A 26,569-nucleotide genomic window follows, 5' to 3' on the forward strand; every position below is an offset into this window, starting at 1 on the left:
CCACCCAAACAGTGTCATTCTACCAAACTCATGAAATTACTATGTACTGTCCTAACACCTTTATGTTCTAAGCTGTCGCCTGAATGTCTGCCTAGCTCTCATAATACTGCGATACTTTATCCGAATCTCTTTGCCTGCTAGTTCTTTATGTTGTTGTCACTTCATGGGAGGGTTTTTTTTTAATTCATATGCAAATAATACAGTTCTTATTGTAATGATGATTCGCCATGGTAAGTTTTACAGATGCCTGTGATAGAAAAGCTTGATCAGCATTTTCTGTAGGCTTTGAGTAAATGCAGTGGACAAAAATCAGAAAACTGAAGCAAGTAGCAGCTCTTTCCTTGTGGGGCGACTGATGCCCTTATGGCTGGAGTGAGTAAACAGTTTATGAAACAGCAGAACCTTTCCAGTTTGAAGCCTTGTGTACTAAAGGCATAACAGCCATAATTAGTTTATCTTAATATGCCAGGCACCTCAGTCATCCCTCACGGAAGAGCAACAGTCTCTGTTGAAGGAACTGACTGGATTGCTATGAGTTTGTAGCTACCTGAGCTCTACAAATTTGTGTCAGACCCTTAAATGTTGTAATTCAATGCCAGTCGGAAGGAAAACAGATTTGATACCTATAATGAAACTAGGCCTAATGGAATTATCCCAGTTCCTCGAAAATCAAAGCTGCTGCTGATCTCAATATTGCTTTTATATGATCTCATCCACGCTTTCAGAAATACTCCACATAGGAATAAATCTCGTAATTTGAAATAAAATTATATAGAACAATGTATTTATAACATTTCTATATGGAATTCGTGTTCTCTCTGACCTACATAAACATATTCTTTTAACGAATATGTATAGTTTTTATGTTTTGAAGCATCATTAATTCAGCACTCTTTGCAGCCTGTTATTCTTTCTAATTATACGGCTGATAGATATTCCAGCGTTATGACCCTGAGAATTGTGCTGCAAAGCACAAAACTGCTTTTTAAAATTCACTTTCTGTTATGTTTTACCCAAAGGATTCCTCTCCTTTACTAAGAAGGAGCTGTGAAGGAATTACATAGTCTCCTGAAACCAAGTGCTGTAGAGAACCATTTAAAGACATCTTGATTCTATTAGGATTTGTAAGCCAGAGGACAAACTTGGCTACCTTGGTAGTTAAAACATTTTTAGTGTTGTGGATGAAGCTTTTTTATTACTACATATTGGACTTATCCTGCTACAGCTTATTATCCAGGAATACAACATATTAGTCCTGCAGTGCTGGAGGTTACTGAGCAGTTAGAAAGTCTCACGTCCCCATTTGCAAAAATATGCTGTGGTTCACCAAAGAGGAAAAAGAGGAATGAGACAAGACTGGTGTCCGAAGTACTCCAGGGAGATGTGTTACGGTTTTGACTACACTGCACACGAGGGTGTTTTGGTGCTAATGGGACTTTGTAACTGAATCTGTATGAGCTGTAGTTCCTTATTGTCTAGGTTCATTCAAATACTTGATCACTCAAACTACCAAGTCACTTATTTATCCTCACCCAAGCCCGTACAAGAAATCTCATCTGTGCTGTGTATGTCTTTTTCTAGGGTCTCTGTAAGCATGTGTATGAGATGCTAACACCTGCCATTTTTGCTAAAGTCACTGCAGCTGAAGTTTCTCTAAGAAAAATATTGTTCAACAGCTGAAGTTAAATGCTGTACAATTCTTGAAGCCCTTTCTTCTCTGCTATAGAAAGTTTTAGAAAATACTGCTTTGCTGGATGCCTTCTATTCCTAGAGTTTGTAGTATTAGTAATATGTACTAGTATAACAGTACGTTGTTGTGATTTTTAAGCTTTCATTCAGAAACGGACTGTTTCTGTGGTTGAGGGATATTCTTCAAGCTTTGCCTTGATTCAAGGCCTGTACTGAAAATGAAGCTGCAATTTGAACTGTTGCCATCTTGCCCAGTTATCTTCCCAAAATCAGACATTTCTATTCAAGGTCTGAAGGAGATGTGCCTTTGCATACTATTCTTTGTTGTGTGTTGACAAAAGTATTAGAATGGCCAGTAAATGCAACAAGACAACCTCATCAGGAATGCTTCAAAGGTTCATGATATTTGGCATCAGAAGAATTCAGTCATGGCAATTCTCAGTAGCTTTTTGGCTCTGCAGTCATCGCTGCCTTCCATAAGACATTTCAGTCCTCTGGATCCATTTGTATCTCAGAGTTGGAGTCATTCATTATCACTATGTCCTTGGCATCAGCTTATAAGAACTCTGCGTCCCAGCTGAACTGCAAACAGAATGGAGACCATGAATGAATCAGAAGTACTCCAGAGGCAGCTCTACTGACATATAACTGTTCTGTAGCCATCTATTTAAAAAAAGGCAAACCCATCTTTCTTTGTGTTGTTTTTTTTAAGACTGCAAACAGAGCAAATAATGTTGATATTGATCTTCAGATTATATCCACCATTATCCCTTAAGAATTGAACCTGCTGGTCTTGGTACCACTCCAGTCTGTGATGATCATGATCCACATTCAGTGAAAGGCTTCAGCATAAACAGAAGAAAAAAAAAAAAATCCTCCTCTTTTTGTCCAATTCAGAGTTAATCCTAAATCTTTTTTCACTAGATTTTCTACACTATTGCCATTTCAGTAATATTGGTAATATTCAGTCTGTTTTAAAGTCTGCTTACCTCTTGTGAGCTGCTATACAGCTCAGTTCAGGCTACGGAACCTGCCCAAATGGAGAGATAAATAGGCAGTTTCCCCCCACTGAGTTGCTGTTGCCTCAGCTACACTACTACCACTGTCTGAAATACCTGAGCTAACTTAAGTGAGCTGTGTTTATGTAGTGACTCTGGCGTTAGCTAGCATGTTAAAAGATGAACCATCTTGGGTTGTGCAGCAAGGACGTGCTTTGCTTGCCTATTAGAACATGTCAGGACCTCCGACATTGTGAACTGAAGACATGCAGCTTGCTGAAGAAGCTAAGCCTGTAGCACTGACTGTTACCTAAACTGAAGCTGAGCCTCTGCGACTGACTGCAGCACTCCTGACAGAGAGGTTTGTGCATGTGCCACTAGCACCATTCACACAGCAGCCCATTTTCTTCTTGCCACCTCACCTGTCTTACAGCATGTTCTTCTGGTTTCCCTGGGGATAACAGCTCTCAAGAAGGGAAACAAATCAGTTTTGTAGAGCTCTTTAATCACAACCTTTGACTTTTGCTTGGTGATATTTGCTTTTTGTGGTCTATTAGAATCATTTCAGCAATTCTAAACTCTGTTGAGAACAGTAGCGTGCCATTACAGACATGTCTTCTTTCAGAAGAGCTGACAGTGACACCTGCACTTCTCCCATATGAAACAGTATACGTTTAGCTTGCAGAATTAAAAAATGCAGCTGTGATGCACGTATCACATCACCGGATATCTTTCTTGCTCGGGTTCTAACTTCATCCTTTTTCAGTTCCAGAAAACAGTCAGAAAGCCACAGTGCCTGTCACCCCACTTCCTGACCAGCACCCCTGTCTCACACATGATACAGCACTGAAGGTTTGGCCAGTAGCATGTTTTTTTGTAAGGCATGGTGGCAAAGATTATTCAGCAAAAAATAAGTAATGGACTGCTATCTATATCTCATTGTCCTTGTCCTGGAGTTTTCACTTAAGAAGTAGAGATGAGCAACAAAGGATTTGATTGCAGAAGGTATGCTTTACGTGCTATTTGAGGCACCTCCAATTTCCATACCAGAGTAATGCCTATATAGATACTGTTACAGCGATATTCTTGGCTCTGGTCCTGAATCATCAGTGAGGATTGCAGGTTTACTATTAAAAGAATAAGTGTTTCTTTAGAATCAGAACAGATTACTCTAAAGGAAGTGAAAATGACCAGAGCTCCAAGCCAGCCCGTCTTTCCCAGCATACCAATAGCTAGAAAGAAGCAGAGGTCATGGATCATGTTCTGTCACTTCACTCTATCGATATTTTTCATGTTTCAGGCAGACATCCAAAATTGGATACTTTTCCATAAAGCAAAAGCAACAGAAACAAAGTGTCAATAATAATGCACCCATTATCAGTCGTTCCCGCACCTACAATTTTGATACTACAACTGGGAATCTGATGTTCATCTTTTCCTTTCTTCTACTCTTTATCTCCATTAAGTCATCAGAATATTTGTATTTCTTCACAGAATAAATGTATTTAGAGTATCTTTCGATTATCCTAAAGTGTCTAAAAAAACTGCCTAACTTTGTGGTATCATGTCTTGAAAGACAAGGAATAATTTAAGGTGCTAGTTTTTCTAGATATGATCAAGGCAGGATCCAAGTACTCTCTAAACTGGATCTGTCAGATTTTTGATATGCTGGTAGTCCAGTTAAAGCAAGCTTACTCTCTTAGTGTGTACAAGAAACACCTGTATAAATCCAGAGATAAATTCGCCCCACAGAAAGTCCATTGTGTTAAGTGCATTCTGCTGTCAGGTGGTGAACAATTGTGTCTGTTGAAACACACCTTTTCCTCATGGAATAGATGGTTCTTTCACATTTTTGATATGGGATATATGGCTTCAGTTGATATCCTGATAATAGCAAACTTCTGTCTATGGGTAACTTCAGCAAAACTCTAGCAATTGTTGGAGTGACTGAGGGGATGAACAGAGATCTCATCTCAGCAGTGGTTTTTTTATGCTCTAGTTTCTTCTGCTAGCGATAGAGATCTTAAGCTTTCACTGGCATAAATATTTCTAAGAGCTCGGTCATTGACTAGGATCAGAAAGAAGCTAGGTCATACATCAGTCACCCTCTTCTCACCTAAACCTGTAATGTGTAAGAAAAAGTTGTTCTGCCATCCCAGCTATCTGAAAGCAGTCATGGACCTTCTCATCATTGGGTCAATTTTCACCCGTTGTCTTAGCAAAACTTCATGCCTTTCAAGTGAGACCAGTATATTTTTTTTCCACCTGTAAAAAAATAACAAGAGCTTTTTAAATGTGATGTCTCACCCATACAACTCTCGGAGAGAAACAACCTCAGAAACCGGCGGTTTCTTCTCCAGGGCTGTGGAGACGGCATGGCTTTCGCATAACCCTGCAGGCAAAAGTGCTGTGCTGGCTACTGCCGAGCTGGGTTAAAAGGTTGAAGGCCTGAGCTGCTTCTCAGAGGCTACCTTCTCAGATCTGTCAGCAGGACTCCACGCGTAGTCGCTTCCTGGTCCCATTCTATTAAAATAATGTGTTGAGGGTTTTTTTTAAGAGGCAAAACAGTATTGTTCAAACTTTTTAGAACAAGGTCAAGAAGCAAATATAAATGCAGTTATTCTTACAGATTGGAGAAGGCATTACTAAGTAAGTATCCAGGAGAGTAAGTTCTTTGTCCAGCTGAGCTGCAGCCAATGCAAGCTATCTGACTACATCCTACATGTTTAGGTATGCATCTCCCTGCGCCCTTGACGTAAGCACTGAAGTACCTGATGAAGCTATTTCACTCTCCATCCTCAGAAACATTACAATATTAAATACATCTTTTCATCCTCACCAAGGTCATAAAACTTGTAAAGTTTTCAGCTTTTTAACAGGTAAAAATTTCTGTACTCCAGTAGTGCTAGTCCTTTCCCTTTTCAAGGCTTCAGTTTAAAAGTCCAGTATATTAGATGCGTGTGTTCAAAACATCAATATTAAATACCAGCATTGTCCATTTGTCCTGTTCTTCTCAAATTTTCTCAGTCCTGTATTCTTTCACGTGGAGCTCAATGAGTACTTTTTGGAGCAAGTGTTTTTGTTTTAGCCACAATTACAAATTCCTAACTAAGATTAAGTTAAGTTGTTTAGAAAGAAGATACAGGAAGAAGAAGAGAAAGCTATTTTACTGCAAATAAAGTCTGCTCAAGGAGTAGTAACAAGTGAATCAGGAAAAGTAGATTTCATGTCACTGCTACCCTCAAGAGTTTGCCAGTGTGATCCCAAGTCACCAGATTGTGATGGGTCTTTATTAAAAAAGATCTTGACAACAAACAGAAAGATATATTGGTATAATTAAAAGCAATCTTAATAGTTTACGTTAAGCTTCTGTAACTTTTCTTACTTCTTTAATAAAAGACCAAGTATTACAGCAATGTTATTAGCATAATAATTGCTATTGACATGATTAGCAGAATAGTTTTAACACATTAGATTATTTTTAAAAAATCATTCTCTGAAATTTGCAATATTAATATTCTTTTGTTTATAAACTAGAGCAGGTAGAAATTTGGATTATTTGGGAATTTGGAATTTTTACTATTTTAACTGCATTTGCAACTAAATTTGTAGATGGAAGGTAGATAGGAAATCTGTAGTATTCAGAGGTTGCTTTTCATCATCACTCCTGCACGATGCCGTCTTTCACACTGCCACAAATCGTTAGGACCTCATTTTATTCCTTCCTTGCAAGGTGATGAGAGGTGGGACAAGCCACCCGTATTGGGCAATAAGGCCAAAGTTTTCTTTTAGGACCTGTTGCACATCCTGATTTTGCCGCACCAGCGAAAGGTGAGAATTAAGGTCAAAAGACAGAAATAGTTGTTTTCCCTAACATAGAGCAATCCTTTGAGTTCATTTGAGAACTGCTGTTTTATGATCAGGGCTATTGTCTTTGTCTCCTCTCTTGCCAGTATCTATAAAATGTTTCTGAACTCTATTTGTAAGAGTTTTTTGCTATTGGGAATTAGCATAGCAAGGTTGTGTTTCTATATCTAATTATAATTGTGCTTGAGCCTCAAGATCTTCCTACAGAACGTTCTTGCTTACACCATTTCTGCGAGGCTACAAAAGGTTTATGATGAGGGCAGACCTTTGTCTTAATTATTCAGGACATGCATCCAACGAGCTCATTATATTGGTTACTCACAAGAAAAGTCAAAGAATAGCTGAAGCATCCTTGAAGGCATCTATTTCAACATCTGTCACGTAGCACAAAAGTATCTGTGTCATCATTTCCTTCTGGGAATACACTGTATTGTTCAAGTGATTTCAATAAACTTGTCACATGCCACCTTCCTTCTAAAACAGCTGCATGAATAGGCAGTATAACCTAATGTAATTTAACACAGAAGTCTTATGATTGGTCCAGTATTTGTGCATGTATTCTCAAAATCTGTTCTGGAAATGTTGAGAACATTATAAAGAATGAAAATGTTCAGCCAAAGTAATAGTAAATAGCAGTTATTAAAAACTGAGAAGCTGAGTGCAGAATAATAACATACTATTATATGTTTTTCTTATCCTATAAGCAATAATTTGGTCTTAGCACAGTCATTTAGGGGGAGGCGGGTGGGTCTTGACTTCCTGCTCTACCAATGGACATATAACCATGACAAACATATTTATTACTGCTCTTCGGAGTTGCACGCTGCTACAGCATTTATGGTATGTTCAACTCTGTAGAGGCTCCCTCTAAGTTTTGCAGGATAATAATGTATTTATATGTTTTTTTCAGACAAGAAGCCCTTCTTGCTGCCATTAGTGAAAAAGATGCGAATATTGCTCTGCTAGAACTTTCATCCTCTAAGAAGAAGACCCAAGATGAAGTGGCTGCACTGAAACGAGAGAAAGACCGTCTTGTGCAACAGCTCAAGCAGCAGGTGGGTAGAGGAAGTCTAGAAAAGAAACCGGTTAATAATCTCGTGTGAGATTATTATCTTGAATTATGGAACTAATGATATATAATCCTGTCGTATGTTGGGATAGGAAGTGCATAAATAACAATTTCAAACTAGCTACCAGCCATGAAGCCTGTAAAACATGGTGGGGAAAGAAGTCTCAATGTTGAGGGAAGTTTCTCTGTGTCGTCGCCTGAGTAGTAAACGTGTGAAAGAATGTATAGGAAACTGTGAATGAAAAGTACATTGGTTATTATCTTCTGCAGGCACAAATAATCACAGATTCAGGGAAATGCAGTTATACTTCTTTTGCTGGTCTGTATTTGCCTTGTTGGGGAAGAAGCATATGTGGAAGAAAATTCTCCTTGCAGTAAAGCTCAAATATGAATGTGTTACACCACACAGTCTCTACTGTGATTTCTAATCTGCAACAGGAGCACCACATGGGAATGCCAGCTACTAGAGTAGAATCTGGGAGGTCTCGTGCTTGTGAGGAGAATGGTCCTTTCTTCCTTCTATTTCTGACCTCTCCCATTTCTAAGATCTTTTTGTGTTGGCATAACAATCAGAAAAAGTGTTTCTATTCAAGTATTTAATATTGTGTTTCAGTATTGAATGCAGTATGAAAAATACATTGCCAATAAAACACAGAGGAAGCAAAGTCATCCCTGGCAGTAAGAGATTTAGGATCTTAAAAATCTGTGTAGATTGTTCACTTCAGCACTTCTGGTGGGTTTTTCTGAGTTATTCCCTTGCCACATTCCCTGTAATAGCACATATGCTCCTGCCAATCCAGTATCAACTTCTTCATTGCCACCAATTTCATTTTCATAAAGTTTTATGTGCAACATTTCATCTGTCAACCAGATGATTTCTGTTGCTGTCAAAGACAGTAAGATAAAACCAGATCTGCTTTCTGATGGGGGATTTCTCTGCTTCTTCCTTAGGAAACACAAATAGGTTACTGGCCTTGTGTTTTTAAGATAACAATTATCTAAGGTTTAATTTAAGAACAGTAATTTTGATTGTCATACCAGCTTCAAAATGAGGAAGAAGTATAGTTTACAGTCTTGTATTATTTACTTTTGAGCAACAGTTGTAATTACTTTCTGCAATTACAATTGACCTCCTACTAGAACAGGATTCAGAAGTGGTCACAGTGATGTAAAGTACTTATTTTCTTCATGTAATTGTCTGTAAATGTAGCAGCCTTAATATACGTTACCACTTATTCCAAGAGAAATTGGAACTTTATTGCCAGTTCTTGTTGTCCTAAGTTTAAATTCTAGCACTTTCATGCCCCTTGCCCTTCCCAGTTTCCTTCTGATTAGCCTTTGTGGGTAGATGGAACCATCTATGTATTTATGTATTAAGGTTATGATTATCTGTAATGACTTAGGTTTCAGTTAGGTGATTACGTTGTTGTAGTTCATATCATTAGTTTTCAGTGCTGATAATTCTTACAATATCATGTGCTGTTCCTAAAAAGACATGGCCATTTGCCTTAAGAATGCCCATTCTAAGTGCTTTTCTGTATAGGTGTGGGATACTTAATTTCCCAAATAAACTAGAACTGCAAAGGAGATTAATTTGAAATTGTTCTTGCTATGTAGTGAGACCGATTCTGAGCTGATGTTGGAACAATAGTCCTTTTTCAAAAAATTCATTGGAATATCCAAATGCCTTTGAAGTTTCTGGTTCCAAAACTGCCATCAGCTATAAAGACTCATCATAGTTGAAGATTGTTTAAGACGGTCATCTTAAAAACAAAATTAAGAAAGCAGAAAGTAATCTCAACACATCTGTGCTATGAGTAGTATAAATACAAGCTATATGTAAGTAGTATAAATATGAAATCACAGATAATGGGGCTGCAAGGTATTCTCCAGTGCATCCCCAATCCCCAAGGCAGAATATATGTTTATATATAAACAATCTAAACTATATTTAAACCATACCTGAGAAATATTTATTTGACTTAATAGAGATTTGACACATCCTCCCTAAAATCTATCCTACATCTTAAGGATGTGTCATCTTTTATCCTTTTTTGTGTGCACCTTTCAACACATTGAAAGAAAAGCTCCTCAAAGTTACTTATCATGGGACAGTACTACTCACCACCTCTATAAGTTACAGGGGATCTGACATCACATTCATTTTTTTTTCAGTACCAATAGTTTTGATGTGTACTTTTTCTGCATCAATTCAAATCATGCCAACTTTGACAGCTCCAGAAATAGGAGATGGGTCAGAAGAGACAGCTATGAGATTTTACAGGATCCTCATTACTGATATAGTCAAAGGGAATCTCATTTTTCCACATGCTTTGCAAATAATCTGTATACTTGGCCCTTGTGGCCCTCTTCAGTTATTACAGGTCACCAGCCTCATATTTTCCAACACAACGACTGTGCTGCTTCATCAATTTAAGCTTTCTCTACATGGACCCTTTTCAACATCTTGAGAACAAAGGTCCATCTGTGTTTGCCAGCTCCACAGGACTATATAGCATTTCAGGAACTTCCTAAAAGTTTAGCTGTAATTCCTAAATTTGCAGTAGAAATTGTGAATGAAAAAATCTTTCAGACTTGCAGATGTATTGAACACAGCTGTTCAAGAAAGGCAAGTGATGCTAGTTAATCAAGATCTTCTGGAAGACTTTGAAAAGCAATTGTGGAATCTAAAAAGTTTATTCAACCCTTCAAATTCAGAGCTGGGATCCTAACCTCAGTAATTCCTTCCTTCTGCCTTTACCATTGTTTCAGAGCTGTTGAGCTCCCTGATAAGTATTTGGTATTTCAGTCCATCACACTTCTAGGAAATGCTTGGACTTTGTGGTGGGAAAGCAGCTCTTTTGGTTGGCTGGCAGGCACAGCTGACTAAAAGGTTCTCGTTTCCATGTACATAGAATGCAAATAGAAATGCTGAGCAATATCAGAAGGGGGTTGTGTGGTAGGTACCATAGGCCTGATTTCTGCACCTCACTGCAAACTGGAAAGAGCCTCTGACAGAAATAATGCTTTAGGAAATCATATTTTTGCCGCGCTGCAATAGTGAGTCTGAATGGATCCAAGTGTGTATGATGGGATTCATACTATGCCTTTTCATTGCTTGTGCTGGTTATCATTGAGTTGCTACACTGTTAGCAGACTGACTTACTGTTCTTAGAGTGCAGAAAGATACAACTCTCTCAAAACAAAAACTCCTTCTACTGATGAGCCTCAATTTATTTCTTGAAAAAAAAAATCAAACTTCTTCAGCCCCACAATTTCGGGTGATTTTTATTTATTTAAAAATATTGGTGAAGACACATAGATTAATCAAGGAAAGGTTGTACAGATTCTGGAGGACTCTGCGGTTATTCCTTGCTTTAAGTCTCCTTTGTCCCTTCCCAACACTGCGTCACGTTCCTGGTCGCTCGCATGGGAAGGGTATTACTGCGAAAAAGAGGGAAGGAGTCCTGCCAAAGACATTTTGGTTCTTTAATTTCTTTAAGTATGTGTATTAAAGTTTGGATGAAGAGAGGCATTTCGGAAAGAGGATATGGCATCAATGTTGTTTTAATTTAGAGTTTCTAGGCTCTGAATTGCAGGAATGTGCCTCAATATAGAGACCATTTCCTAATGAGGCACTCGGCATTGACCAGGCTTTCCAGTAAATGGAGCTGCCTGTTTCATATTGGTTGTCAGTTTGTATGAGGGATTTCCTCTATCATCGGAAAGGCAGGCCAATTGCAGGGTGAGGGTCACCAGCTAATGTGGTCCCAATTTACTTCCTCCCAGAGTACTTTGTCTCCATGAGTAGTTCATGGAGAAGCAGTGGTTGGGGGGCTGCTTCACCAGAGGGGGCCGGGGGCTGATGCAAGAAAACAGAGCTGAAGGTTGTCTAACAAAGTCCAGATGTAGTGTGGCGAGCGCCAGCCAGCGTGCTCGGATTATACGCCATACAGAAGCCCCCACGACATGTGTCATGCTGGAATTGACGGAGACCCAAGGAGCTTTGGCCTGCTTTGTGGCAGCACATCCACTGCTCATCTGTTAGAAAGTAGCATGTTTGCCATTTATTCCTTTCTTTGTCAAGCAAAGTTTTAACAATCAGGATATATTTCTTGTAACAGGGCGAAGTGCTACTCTGCAGCTTTGAGTTGTAAAGGGAAGGCATATCTGAATGGGCTGAGGTTTTCCTGTCTGTGGGCTTTGAGTCTTAAACGCTTGGGGTTTTCTACTAGGAGCTGTTTGGAGCAAAGATTGTCATTTTCTGTGTTTGTACAGTGTCTAGCACAGTGGGGTCTGACTTGACCAACGTCTCTAGGCACTACTATGCCGTAAATATTAAGTAATAGCGGTGAAATTTTTAGGAGGCTCTGAACTGTATCAGTGTCTGTTCTCTGAGAGCTTGGAGTATCATTCCATTGAATTGTTTGTGAATCACTGTATTCACTTGTATTATTATATGTTTCATAATTATTCCCAGTTCTTTTATAATATACTGTAGCAGAAGTTACCAGGAACTAGCTTGATTCAGTGTTATTGATGATCTCAAAATTTTCATTTTAAATGGTGTGACTCCAGGATAGGTTAATACTGGGCAGGTATGTTTTTATTATGCTGCATTTTCCTAAATAAAAGTAATTTTCAGATCAGTTCCTCAGTCTTCTAAGAACATGTTGAGTTTTGATCCTACACTTTAGCATGCTTGCAGAACCACCCAGCTAAGCTTTCTCCACATATTTCATAAACATACATTTTCTTCTGTCACACAGATTGTTAATGAAAAATACTGAGTAATACTGGGCTCAGGACAGAGCCTCATAACCCACTTGATTTATTCAGTTATACCTGTAATCTGTTCTTAAAGACTATTAGTGAAGGAGACCTTCAGTCTTGGGAAGTGTTTTCTATGGCTCATCTGTCTTTATCATTATAATGTCATTGTGCATCTGTAGTATCCCTTACTGCAATTCAAGCTCATTACTACTTTTTCCATCTCTTATGGGCATAGAAAAAAAAAAAAAAAAAAAAAAAGACTATTTCTCTGAGCTTTTTAGCAGCCCTTTTGATTTACACAAAGGTATCTCCTCTGTGTTATTCTCTAAACTGGGCAGTCTCAGTTCTTCCATTTTTCATGTGTCTTGTTTTCTAGATATTTGATCATTCCAGCTGTTCTTTCTTAGGTTTTATTTGATTTGTCTTTTTTCTTTCTCCAAGTGTGGCATCCGAAACTGGACAAAGCTCAAAAGGAGGCCTTTCCTTAGCTGAACTTGTTCATGAGCATGTCATGTGAGACAGTGTCAGAAACCTTAATGGAGTCTTCCAAAACCTCACCAGTTCCCACAGGTTCCCAAAAATAACCATTAATAGCTTTCATTATAGTAGATAAACTCTTTCCTTGTATAGCATAGTCAGAACTAGAAAATTTGAAGACATCTGATTTTTTTTGAGTATCATCTCATTTGTTCTTTTCCTTTTCCAACCTAAAATTATATTCTCTGAGTACTGAAATACATTTTGTTAAGTCACCTGAGTAAAGTTTTTAGTGAAGACTGACACAGAAGAGGCATGAGCACTTTGAGCTTTGTTTTTTGATGGCTTTTACTTTTGACTGAGTAGAAGATCAACCTTTGTTTTCAGCTTCCTTTTCATTTGAATGTATATCTCTAATGTCTACTTTTTCTGCATTAATACTTCCTTCACCTTTCCTGTTCTTGCCATATACACTCTTGCTGTTCGCTTATGCTTAATTTAGTGAACAGAGCTCCTTTCTGTTTTAGTGAAGGGAGATAAGAAACCTCATGCTATTGAAAGTATGGGTTATGTAGTCAGCTTGCTTGCCATTCAGAGGAATCTTTAATACCTGTCGTTCCCTTCTACTTCTGTCTCCTCATCATGATCGTTCCTTCCTCTGGGGGCCAGCATGAATTGAGGAGCTGTTATTTACCATTCCCATAAATTGAGAGGAATTATTTGGTGATGACTAGTAGTATTAATAGTTAGCATTTATGCAATATTTAATATCTATTTCATCTAGCCATGCAACTCCCAAAGCTGTTTTCTCTATGCTACTTTGTGCTTCTTCCCTGCGAAGATTTTGGCTGACTTTCCTTATGAGGCCAAGGTATTGCAAGGATTTGTTTCTCAAGTAAATGTGGTTCATGGGATCATGAGGAAAAGGAAAGAATTTTAGATTCCAGAATAGCTTCTCCCCCCAAAAATGCTAGTTTTCCACTGTTACTTGTTTCCCTGGAAACCCCGCACACTGACACCTGACACTTCTCTGCTGCGAACTTTTCCAAAGTGAAGTTCCACTGGTTGGAGTCATTTCTCTTTGTAACAGGAGAATGTAAAACAGGTCAAAGGAGACTGACAGGCAAGCGTTTTCCTCTTACTGCCATGGAGCTGTATCGGCATGACCACACTTCTGGCAGTTTTTATTACCGCCCTGCCTGATGAAATAATACAGATTCTGTGAGGCCTGCAGTTAGTCTTTGCTTTGCCTTAGCTGCCCTGATTTGAAACCATGTCTAATGAGAGTGATTACCCTATTAGCAAACATATTTATCCTTCAGGTGACATGGATACAATCACTGCAGGTAATTGCTAAATGTAGTGCTATTTCTGTGACAGAACCACCGTTGTTCTCCAAGAGCATCTGAGAGGTCCCAGTGGTGCGATGGTGCCCACTGAAGTTTAATGAGTGGAGGTACCTCTCAAACCATTGTCAGAAGGGGATTTAGGAAGTCTAGGAAGATGTATTTAAGTTGTCTGACTGTGGTGGTATTGGCTTCTTTATAGCTGAGAAAACAAAGTAAAGGTTAATGTTTGAAAAGAGTGATGCGATTCAGGGCGCTTGGATCCATCTTTGTTTATTGATCTCTTCACCACAGTACCCACATGTTTGCATTAGCAAGAGTGGAAATAGATGCAAAAATGGGGAAAGAAAACCTACGTGGTAAGAAAGTTAAGAACAGACAGACGAGTTTGAAGGGCACTTGCATGTCAGAGGTTCCTGCATGTATTGCACAGAACAGAAGGTACTCTCTGAATTCTGGTATTCTCTGAATGCCAGCTTAACCTATTCAAAACAGCAACAGACAGATTAATGTACTTTGCCAGGAAATTTTCAAGGAATAGTGAAGCATTTTGAGAACTACTGTCACATGTAGTGGTCTTGGTACCTAAATATTGCAGTCGCAGCCTCATTTACACACTGCATGGTATGTAGAGTCAGTGTAAAGTCATCTTTTTTTCAGCTTCTTGTACCACCACTACCTGCAGGTCCAAATGCAGCTTTACAAAATTTGAATCTACTGGCTTTAATATACAAGGATGCCAAAATACATAGTTTTTATAGTATATTCTTAGCTGTACTGACAGCGTGGCTGGCATACATACGAGCAGGCAGAAGTGGGGGGAAGCACTCTGTACACTTCCTATTCAGGAAGCTATTGGACTAGAAACAGAAGAAACTTCTGGCTGAAGTGAATATATATCCACTAATTGGCTCTCATCAAGCGTTGCCAGCTGTCAAATTTAAGCATTGTGGCTTTTGTCGAAGGCCTGTAATCCACCCAGATTATCAATCACAGCGCTGCTTGCTTTTGCCAGGCTTTGCTCCTCAGTAATTGTTTCTGTCAAGGGGGGGATCTCTGCCAGGAGCAGACCCCAGCACCCTGACAGCAGCCGAGCAGGCACAGAAAGCGAGGCTTTGTCATGCCCTTGAACACCGCTTCCTGAAGCACAGCGCAAGAAGCCCTCGCAGATTAAAAGAAAGCACCTTCTCTTTGCCGTGTTCTCCAGACTTTTTTCCCATCATTTTTAATCATCGGTTACCACAGTAACAGCACTCAGTGCAGCGTCAGCAGTCTTTTCAGGGGCAGCATTTCATCTTCCCGTGGTATTACTTATACTCTCGTTCCGCTCTCCCTCCTCTTCCTTTTGCCTTTACACTTTGCCTCTTGTATTACCAAATAATAATGTATGTTCAAGTGAGCTCCTTGCTGTCACTGGCCTCATGGTGCCAGAGAAGGGAGCTGCCTGTTGGCCCTGCTGTAAACACCACGTCTCTGTCTGTTTGTGCCTTCACTCATGTCTCAGCCAGTAGCTTTTAGGGCATGGCAATGGCGGCTACGTAGTTTTGCTTGAAGGGGAAGGTACTTTGCCTCACTGAGAGACTGAGCTTTAAGATTTATAAAAGTACTTTGGAACTCAGATGACAATACAGTACTTGCTACCCTTGCTTTCTAGATGCTCGTAACATTTTAAAAAATACTGTGTGGACTAATATTTCCCAAGTTTGATCTCAGTTTTCAAAAACCCGTTCAATTCTATTAGAAATATTCCTCTGTTTATTGATTTCATTAAGAATTTCATATTATAGTTTTACAGCTTTTTAATTCACCAAAACGTTGCACAAATAAACGTAAACTAATTGGATAGTCGCTTGACAGCATCTACTGCCACATTTACAGTATCTCTCATTCAAGGACTATGAACTCCTATACTAAGTTATTTAAGCAACATTGTCCCTGACTAGAAAATCAGGATTTCTGGACAAGTCTAGGTTAGCAGTTGAGAGACCCTGTATCCCATTTCCATAAGTGACAACCAGTCTGCTGGCGTTTGATATCAGTTAAAATTGTTAAGCCTACACTGGGAGGACCAGGCTTGTTAGTCGTATTAAAGTTAAGAACACTGGGCAAGCTTGGGTTTCTCCAGAAGACTGCACTAGAAAATCTAATTCTGGGCCTAAAAAATAATAGTTCCTTTGCCTGTGAATAGTATTTCTGGACATTGGTGCAATGTAAATAGAGTCACTATCGTTTCACGTCACAGTTGTACCATATGGTGCTGTTCAGTAGATATCATGGCACAAGCCACTGATCTGATAGGCACTGTTTTTCAGTTAACCTTTAGTTAACTGAATAGTTTAGAATATATTAGAACAGGTCTTTTTAATACATACATCCAACAGAGCATTTATGTATTTATTTCTATGAGACTTCTGACCTCCAGATTTTATGTTGAGAACAGTTAATCTTCCTCAGTTTCTGACAGTCTTTGTGTTAGCTGATGACTTCATGAGATAGATGCAGAAGCTCAGAAAGAGTGGTTCAGAAGAGCTCAAGCTTGCCAATAGTTGTTCGTTCAAGGAAAAAAATTATGGGTGCATCTTCTTTTGCTTAACTTCTCCAGTTTGTGGGGTAGTTGGGAAGGACCCGTACACGACCACTCTGTTTGTTGTCCAGCGGCAGGATGTGCCTCAGGGGCAAAATATTTGAGACTTTCCGACAATCAGTTCTTGTGGCTGGGTTGGTTTGGCATCGCTCTTTTGGTATTTGAACTGATGATGTTTGAAGGCTGACCGGAAAATACAGTGAGTTTATGATTACATTTAAATCTTGTCATTTAGACATATTGTTTAGGGAACTCTGAAGTTTTGGTGACAGAGAAGATTCCACTTAAACATGTAAATAATCTTGATGGGATAAACCCATGAATGTATTTTTTGTGAAGAAACATGAATTTCACACCAAAATTTCATACACAGGAAGATTTTGAATGGCTTGTTTGAACTCAGTAAAAATGCTATGATTTTCCAAGATGAGTGTGTAACCATCCTGACTGATATTTCATTGATTGGATGCAGCTTTTTCTATATTAAATTATTCCTGTTCGTTTGGGCTGCTTTACCTGGCACTGGCAATTGTCTAGAAGACACGTGTCCCTTTACCTCATCTCCACTCAAAATGTGCTAACTTGGTACATTATGCTTACCTGTTCCTACATTTATTGGCATTATTCCCCAGGGAACACACAACACACTGAACAGTTTCACACTAAAGCTATAAAGTAAGACTTTATTTGTGGTTACTTCTCTTTGGATGAAAAGCCTAACAAACCTGTGACTTTAACAACTATCTTACGTAAAAAGCAATTTGCGTATTGATAGCCGGTAGAAAGGTAGTGGCAGAAAACTGAAAAGCATTTTACCAGCTTTAGTATTGGTTTTAATTTGGGTAAGATCTGTAACTGGCGAGGTGATACGTGATGCAAGGTGTGTTCCAAAAACGTGTAAGGAGAAGGTGAAGTCAGAGATATGAGGTGACTGATTGGTTTCATAAACTAAATATGTAGAAGGTTTCAAGTAGATTACAGATTAACAGTTGTATGACTTAATATGTCAGTGATGTGTTCTTTACTTGAAGGAGGAATGATGGAAAGAATTGTGCACCTAGAAATATGTAATGAAAATTAATGATCTGTAACATAGAATATATGGCATGTTTGGGATTTGACTGTGTTATTTTGGGAGTAACATAATAAATCAGTGCTTTTTTTGCTTGAGAAGAGAAAAATATGTAGTCTGCAATAGAGAATTTTAATCCCCACCATCTTAAAAATTGATAATGGAAAAATTAAGTCTTAACTGTACAGAATGAACTTCAGCTTCAGTAAATAGTGAGCTGTTGATGAACAGTGGTCTCAGGTATTTCTGAGCTTATGCACTGAAATACCTCTCAGTCTGCAGATTTTTTTCTCATCCACTGTATTAAGCTCCTTAGAATTCTGAAAATAGTTTCCCTTTTTGAAACAATCTGATTGAGCCTAGTCCAGTACACCGTATCTCAGGCTAATGAATAGGTAATGCAGGGGAAAATAGAAGTTTCGTTTTGCAGTTGGAAATCTAAGATATATGCTGTCAGTTAGGACTAGTTTCTTGATACTAATCCTTCACTAATTTACATACCAAGTTGTGGAAATTGATAGGATAGTATATCAGGTTTATCGAAAGGAGACATAGATTTATGAAATTAGGCATCAGTTACTTATGATAGCTTCTGCAAATGGACGGGTGCTGATGTCTGCAGATTCCCCTCAGTTCTGTTAAATTCGTGGTGTTATGTTCTAAAGAATCCAAGTCTTTAAAAAATTACTATTCATGTTTTGGTGCTGAATAAATTATGCATTTTACTCCTTAATAAGTACATGCTGTTTTCTACACCCCTTTTCTAAGATGAAAAAATATTCATGACCGAAGAAAAGGTGTGTAGTTTTTCCCTAGAGGTAGTGTTTTTGCCACTTGACATTTGTGAATGTGTGTAGGGAGGGGATGGAGATCTTTCTGCTGGCTGCTAACTTGGGAAGCTGTGAGGAGTCTGGTAAGAGCTGCCAACTCCGAAAGATAAAGAAGAGAACGTAGATACTGATGAAGATCCTGCTTCCAGTCCTTCCCTTGAATGCGGGTCTGCAGACGATGCTGTCAAATACAAAGTAGTAATTTTGGCAGATCATCTTTAGGGCAGTTGTGTTCTGCTGTCTCTGAGCGGACCTGTATTGAACGCAAAATAAAGGAACGGTTACTGTCTGCCCTTCTTTGCCTTAAATGTGGTACCAAAGGTTTGAGTCTTTTCAGTACCAAGAAATGCTTTTAGGGATTAGTCCAAGATTGTGCATAAAGACAAAATAAGTCTCAAACTTGAAAAGATTGCTGTCTGATTTTACTTGGAATAATCAAACATTCATCATGTGGATATCAGATCAGTTTGCTGGTCAAGCGCCCTCAGTTTCAAATATGAGTAAATTTACCTTTGCAATTTGTTGCACAGTTTTAGGTTGTCAGTAGTATAGTGACTATTAGTCTCTCAACTTCCGTAAAGCTTTAGTCTCCAAATATATATTACACTCTGATCACAGTACTGGTGCCGGGGGAAGTAATGGTCTTTTATCTTGAATACAGCCCTGGTTAAGGGGTAGTCATTTTATTACGGGTTTTGTTCTCTTTATTTGAGCACAACTTTACAGTCGCAGAACTTAGTCTTTTGTTCTCTTTCTTTCTGTTTACCACCAATTCCTGTCTGTCTTAGTGTGAATACAAATATTTCCTGTAGTTGAGTAAACAAAAAATAAATGGAGCTTTCACAGCTGACCCCGGCCAAGTTCTTCTTAGGATCTGAACACCCTAGGTATCGCTTGTTTTTACAGTGGATTTTTATTTGGTTGGGGGAAACTAAACTTTTTTAAACATTAAATTTCACTGTTGTACCACACTTAATCCTTTTAGTAGTTTAAGAAATTACTCTTCTTTCTTTTTTCACATTAACCTGAAACGTAACTGTCATTTCTGATACCAAGCCAGTGTGCTCTCCATCTCCAAAACACTAGTAGATATAACCTTGGCTTCGCCTCCTTTATTACAGCTAGCAACCCAAACTTCTGCCAACTGCTGACATTAATGGTGTTGAAAAAATCGTAAAAGCAATATAGTGATCCTTAAGAACACACACATACATAAGTTGTCTGAAACTTGGAAGACTACATGTGTCTATTTACTCTGTGGAAGTAATAAGTACTGTACCTTCTCATTCTAGGTTTTTTCTCCTTTTTTTTAAGGGCAAATATATTTATTTATTTATACACGCAGATCTTCATTTTGTGCACCTTTCAAGTCTCTTCCATATCTCATAGAGAGACAGGCAGGATACAAGTATGTTCTTCTGGACTGGAAAAAGAAGGATTCACAGATTTGGTGGGAAGGATCCACAGATTGGGAAGTGCAGACTAAGACTAGTTCCTTATTGTCCATCTCTATCTTTTTCATCACTATCAGATGATGAAAAGATTTCTTGATGACTCTTCTTCCTCTCTTCCCCCTTTCCCAATTACCCAAACTAGCTAGTCCTTCTCCATTGTCAGACAGCAATCTGTTTTATGATACAAAGAGGGCTTAAAAAATATGAAGGCTTCCTTGTTTCCTCCTAGGTCTTCTAGTTGCAAATAAATCAGCTGAGGTTGCCCCTGTCTTTCTATTCATTCATCTCTGCTTCTTCCTCTGCTTTTTCAGGGCTCTTTAACATGTGGCATCACCTATCTAAGTTTAATGACTTTGCAGTAAAAGGATTGTTAAGGAAAAAACACCGGAGGTGTGACTGGCTGTTTTTTCATCTTGTTCCAGAGATCTTTTTCTTTTGGTGGTTCTATAGCAGAGATGGAATTTTTAAAGTTTTTTTCCTAAGCTTTACAGCGTGCTTTATGGTGCCCATTGGGTGGGCCTCTACTCATATGTAATGGCATAATATAATGTAAATCACAGAAAGACAACAGATTAGGAATAGAGCAGGCAATGACGGGAATACTGTCTGAAATGCAGACACTTCAGAGACATTCATCTGACCAGACAGGCACATCTCTACACGTTGTGTGCCATGAATTCTGTAGAAAGGCAGAGAACTTCTTTCCTTGGTAAGAATAATTTTGGCACAAACACAGTAGAAAACCTGAATGTTTCTTCAGTCTTTCCAGCTAGTACTGTTATCTAAGCTTTGATGCAAACTTAATAGGAAAAATCAACCTCTGCAGGAAGAAAAAGAAAAAAGCAAGCATTGGTTTATTGTGATCCTCCTTGCTTGTGTACTGCGTGTAAGAGCGGGGCAAATGGACAGGAATCATCTGTCCAGCTCTGTACTGCACATGTGCTGCTGTGTGCTCGGGCAGGAATCCTGCCTCTGTGGACCAAACACAGGGACAGTGTGGATGGACAGGAATCCTGTGTCTGCAGACCACACGCACAGATGGTGTGGACAGACAGGAATGTAATGTCTGTGTGTTTGTATGGATCTTATGAGGCAGGGCTCTTCTACGTGGATGTCAACCCTAATAATCGGCCATACAGAGAAAATTCTTAGCTTTAATTTAGTTTAGGATAGCAAAGCTCTGTTGGTTGTCAAAGGAAATGCCCTTTCAACTCTTCCCTCCAGCAGTTACAGTTGAGGATTTTGCCTAGATTCAAAGATGAAAGTGAGGCAGAAAAAGAATAATATTGGTTTTCTTTTTCTTTTATATGCAACAGCTTTTAAAATTAATTTCAGACCAAGCATAAATAGCCTTGAGGTTTCGTTGTGTTTTTTGGTTGGTTTTTTTTTTTTCTAAAGTTGCTATCAACACTGTTTATATCATGTAGACACAGACACATTCATGTATACACCCAGAGCTGGGTTCTGGGCAGTTACAGACAGTCTGTGTTGAGATGATACTGAGCAGCTCACATCACTTTAGCATCTAGGAATTTGTATCTGTACATAACTACTTTTTTTGCCAAGAACAGCATGTATGGGGGGAGTTGCTATTAACAGCTCTTTGAAGCTGCAAGCAAATTCAGTTGAAGTGGTGAGTCATATAACAATAAAAATATGTAAGGCTAAAAGAGCTGTGGTAAAAACACTGCTATATACCTTCCAAAAATAAAAATACCTGGATAAAGGAATGCTTTTACTATATTTTTTGTAAAGACACAGTCACAATAGACAAAGATTTGAAAACTTCCAAATTACATCAACTAAGAAAGACGTATGTAGATACACATGAGCGGATGGCCTACAAATGATTTTGTCGAAGCAGGGGATCATGACTAGGTTTTAAGATTTTACAGTAGGATGCATCTTGTATATAAATTCCTAGATGAGATTTTGCCGATCAGTTTTCGTAGGGTATCACTGGACTGAGAAACTTTCTGATTTCAGACTAGGAGAAAGACTAAGAGACAAAAGCAGAGTGACTAAGGTAGTTGTGTTATACAGGCAGCTTTGTGAAGTTGAGCATATGCAGGTGGATTTATTTTGGAAAGGAGAACCAAATAGAATAACGAAGGAAAGAGGGACAGAGTAAGGTAGACGAGAGTAAGATGAGCAGGGTGTGGAGTGAAGCTGAAGTGAAAAGGGAAGGAGAAATTTCAAGTAAATAGTCACAACAAAACAGAAGGAGTCCCATCAACTGTATCAAACAAAGCTTGTTCTATTTTTGGTAGAAATACTTGCCTGTTCTATGGGATACGATATAGGTAATTTAGTGGTTTTGCCTTCAGGTATTTACAGATTTTGTAAGATTAATCTTATCTCTGGTGCTTAATGTTGGTGATTAAATTGCACAAGTTTGAAGTAATCACAAGATCGTTATAATGTTGGAATGCATTTCCAACCTTAGCATAACCTGAGATATCTTTTACATTTTGCTTTGTAAAACACATGTATCACCAACCTATCGAAGTTTTTAGGGAGTCTTTATGCTCCAAATTACATTTCAGCTTGTTTTTCTTACTGCTTTTTTGTCTTTGTTTTTCTCTCAATTGATAAAATACAAGATGAAATTTTTATCTTGGACCCACAAACACACTGGGAGAGGGGAAAAATGAGCAAGGGGGGAAGTACAATCAGGAGTTTTCAACAGTTTGAGTAATGAGGACCATGACAAAGACTGGTATTTCCTTTCACGTTGTTGTAGAAGTAGCATTTCACTTTTTTGCTCAAATGAGTTGTCCTCAGTGGTATGTATCAAAGTAGGTTAAAGAGACTGAATAAACTGTATATATTAAACGTTCAGCAGACACATGAACTAAGCATGAGAGGCTTGCTGCTGTTCACTTGAGAATTTGTAGCAATTCGGCCTCCCAGAATCTTAAAGAAAGGCATGGAGCAAGGTATCAGAAAACTCCATGCCTATGCAACATTTAATGCAAGGATATATTGAGAGACTACATCCAAACTCTTACAACTTGAACAAAACATGCTAGTTTGGACCAGCTTTTATCCTAAAGTCCTCCAAAAAAAAGAGTTTAAATGACAGTGCTATCCATCTGCTTAGCTGAGCTGTAGTTCCCACCAAATAACTTTTCAATTTATTGACCATTTTCAATCAAATTTGACAGAGGGAAAGAAGTCTCAAAAACTGTGTAACTTATAGGAACTTAATTAACATCCACAGCTGGGTAGAGGCGAAAAAAGCCCGAAGTAGTGCTCCCACACAGGGAAAGGCAAGAAGAATTGAGCCGTGATATATTTTGTTTGGCTGTAGCATACACATATGGCTGGCCATTCAGAACGTACATACTTTCAGACTGGTCCCAGCTGACTCTTGCCTGGAGACACCATGGGGGAGGCAGGCTGGAGAAAGAGATTATTATAGGGTTGAAGGCCATGCTTAGAAGATGTAGAATACAAATCCAAAGCACGCAGATTTCATTAGCCAGCATAAAATGGGTAATAAAGTGGACTCCTATGCTCTTCAAGGGTAGCCATGCTGTCTGCAAAAGAAATCAGCTCTTAACTGATGAAAGAAGTAATGAAGACGGCACAATAGATAGAGAGTGGATGTAGCAGCGTGATTTAGCAAAAACCAGTTGCTGTTAAGCTGATTGAAATAAATGAGTCTTTTTGGCTTTCAGGGCATGTGGCAGAAAGGATACTGATCTTATATTCTCTGGCAGGAAATTCTGCAGTAAGGCCCTTCTCTGCCGTGCCGTGGAACTGAGATCAGACGTGCCCTAACAAACTGCACAACAGGGCAGGCTCATAACACAAAAACTACTTACCTGCTTACTTTAAACCTGGAGTATAGAGGTTTTATATGCTCCCTACTGGAAGGTGAATATAACTAGTTCTCTTATTTCATCTTAAGAATTAAAACAGCAGCTCATTTTGCTTCCTGTTGCTGTCTTCAGATCAATTTCAGTAAATAATTTTTTGGGTTTTGTGTAGTTTGAAGGATCCAGGATTCTTTGAGGCTGTTGTCACAGGATACCATTTGTCCTTTTGATCTTGCCTGGAAGGTTTTTTTGAGGCATAGGCCACCCAGTCAGTATAAATTAGGTTTACAATATGGTGGTAAACGTTCTCGGAGTCCAGCCCTTGCTCATACATCTTTGAGATACAGGAAAAAACACCTTACTGAGCTTTCTGCTGAAGACCCTTACATGCAGTGGGAAAGATGCCAAAGAACTAACATACTTGGTTACTTGGTTTGCTTCCGAGTAGTTAGCCATGAGAGAAGGAAGGATTTTTTACTTTTTTTTTTATTATTAGTTTCCTTTTAAATCTGGGACTGGGCAGATTCTAGCTCTTGTGAAAGAAATAAGAGAAAGGCAGTTTCATTACCACTGATCAGTCAGTCTTAAACACAGCTTGAGATAGCTCTAACGAGAGTACAAGAGAGCTAAAGGATATAATGTTCGTGTCGTATAACACAATTACGAATCCCAGACACAAGATCTGATTTGGGTTGTCTTTTGTGTTGCTAGTTTTCTCTATACAGGATTCAGAGCAATAGATTTCAATAAACTTTCTCGTCAGGCAGACCTGTAGTTAGTTATTTGTCCATCTCCTAAGGAACTAATAAAGCTCCAAGAAATGCATTCCTGTACATGAAAAATTTCTGTTCAAAGTTAGTTTTTTAAATCCGTCCACATATATCTACATATGTCAAGCCTCAGAGAGAACTCCGTATCTAAATAATCTGCCTCCTTTAGTTTAGTTCAAAGGTTTTTGAATATGAATTCTCCAGAATGAAATTTCTCTATAATTATCACATGTGGGGAGATGACCAGAAAAATGAAATCACTAAACACAGAAATTAAGTGGGCTGATGAAGTCTTTCACTTCGTAATGTAACGTTGTTGTAACATTGCCAGCAGTTGATGCAGGAGCCGGTATCTCAGGTAGAATCTGTGTTAAATCCTGCAGGCTTTGACAAACCCCAGCAGCTGCCCGCTGCACGTGCTCACAAAAACACAGGCTCCAGGATGTACAGAACTGTCGTAACGGGAATGGTTTTCATATGTGTGCAGCTGAACATTGTGTTTGTTTGCTGCTAGTAGAGGAATCTCGGTTGCTAATCTTAAACGTAGCCAAAAGAAAAGCCAAACCTAACTAACAATGTTAAACACTACCAAAAAAAAATGACAACTCAGCGTTTACCATCTCTTTACAAATTCGAAAAATGTGTCCCGGATCATTAAATATCATGAAGGGGAAGGGGACATAGAGTAAAATACTGGAAACAATCTTTCAGAGACCTTGTGCTCAAGGTGGGTATACACTCAAAGCAGGTGTATATTCAAGGTAGGTATAGATATACCCAAGGTAGTTACTCAGGGCATCACATTCTAATAACAGGCAAGGAGGGATTATTCTCTCTGTGTTTCTGACAGCCAGATTCCAGCAGGGAGTTGGTTGGATATTTACAGGGAGTATGGCTCACTGCGTGTTTTCAGCAAGTAGAAAAGGACTATCTGAAAGTCTTTGCAAGAACATAATTTTCAGAGATACTGAATTTGGCTCACAACTTAGGGAAAAAAAAAAAATTCACCTGAGTTTCTTCATTATATTTCTATGTTGTTACTGGTGAAAAGGTTTCTAAACTGTTGCATTTGCATCTGTGTGCTTCCAGTGAAACGTTCAACTCAGACTGAAATGGGATGACTCCTTTAACTCACTGACACAGTCTCCACCATGTATCCATTTGTCACAAGTACAGTTATTATATTAATGTTTACTTAATGTGGGACTTCTTAAACCTTACATTAAAGGATTAATAAAGCTTGTTTAGACTGGTTAGCAAAGCCAGAAACTACCCTACTCAAAGATTTTACAAAAAATGAGAAAGTAGTCACTGATGTCATGGTTTCCGTTGCATTGCATGGTGGAGAAAGATTTGATGCAAACTCTTTGAGTCAGTTACTGCAATGTGAGTATGAAGCAGACTAGAATAATATAGCGAACACGCAGCTTATGAGCTAGTACGTGCTGTTTATTAGGGATCTTGTCTAGAGATACAGAAGTGTGCTATTCCTACAAATAAAATTTGGTTTCAAAAACTTGTTACCAGACTAGCTATCCTGCAGAAGTGCTTAAGAAAGGTATGTATTCTCATTATAACATACAACTTAGTGCAAGCTTTCAAATAAAAACATTCTCTAAAATATATTATAAACGATGTCTGTAGTTAAATCTGTGGGTTTCAAATTTATACGTGGAATTCCACTATAAAGAGCTTGTCAGACCTGGGCAGGACTCTTCTAGCTTTTACCAGCTGTGTTCCAGAATATGTCTCTGACTTTTCCCTACACTTTGTGGATCAACATCAGTTCTGGTTTTTCTCATGTAATAATTTAACT

General features: G+C 38.6%; 1 protein-coding gene across 11 annotated transcripts in view; it reads left to right on the forward strand.

Annotated features, from left to right (window-relative positions):
• The window catches only part of ERC1 (ELKS/RAB6-interacting/CAST family member 1), a 309,566-nt gene that overhangs the window by 244,835 nt on the left and 38,162 nt on the right, over nucleotides 1–26,569 (forward strand). For all 11 annotated transcript variants that reach the window (XM_087766222.1, XM_087766224.1, XM_087766223.1 and 8 more), the window contains one exon: nucleotides 7,465–7,609. In XM_087766222.1, the coding sequence (XP_087622348.1) occupies nucleotides 7,465–7,609 (145 nt within the window). The remainder of the gene's footprint in view (nucleotides 1–7,464; nucleotides 7,610–26,569) is intronic.

Source organism: Nipponia nippon, unplaced genomic scaffold (assembly GCF_047370975.1).
Source record: "Nipponia nippon isolate SJK-2023a ecotype South Korea unplaced genomic scaffold, ASM4737097v1 scaffold_3, whole genome shotgun sequence".
NCBI lineage: Eukaryota > Metazoa > Chordata > Aves > Pelecaniformes > Threskiornithidae > Nipponia > Nipponia nippon.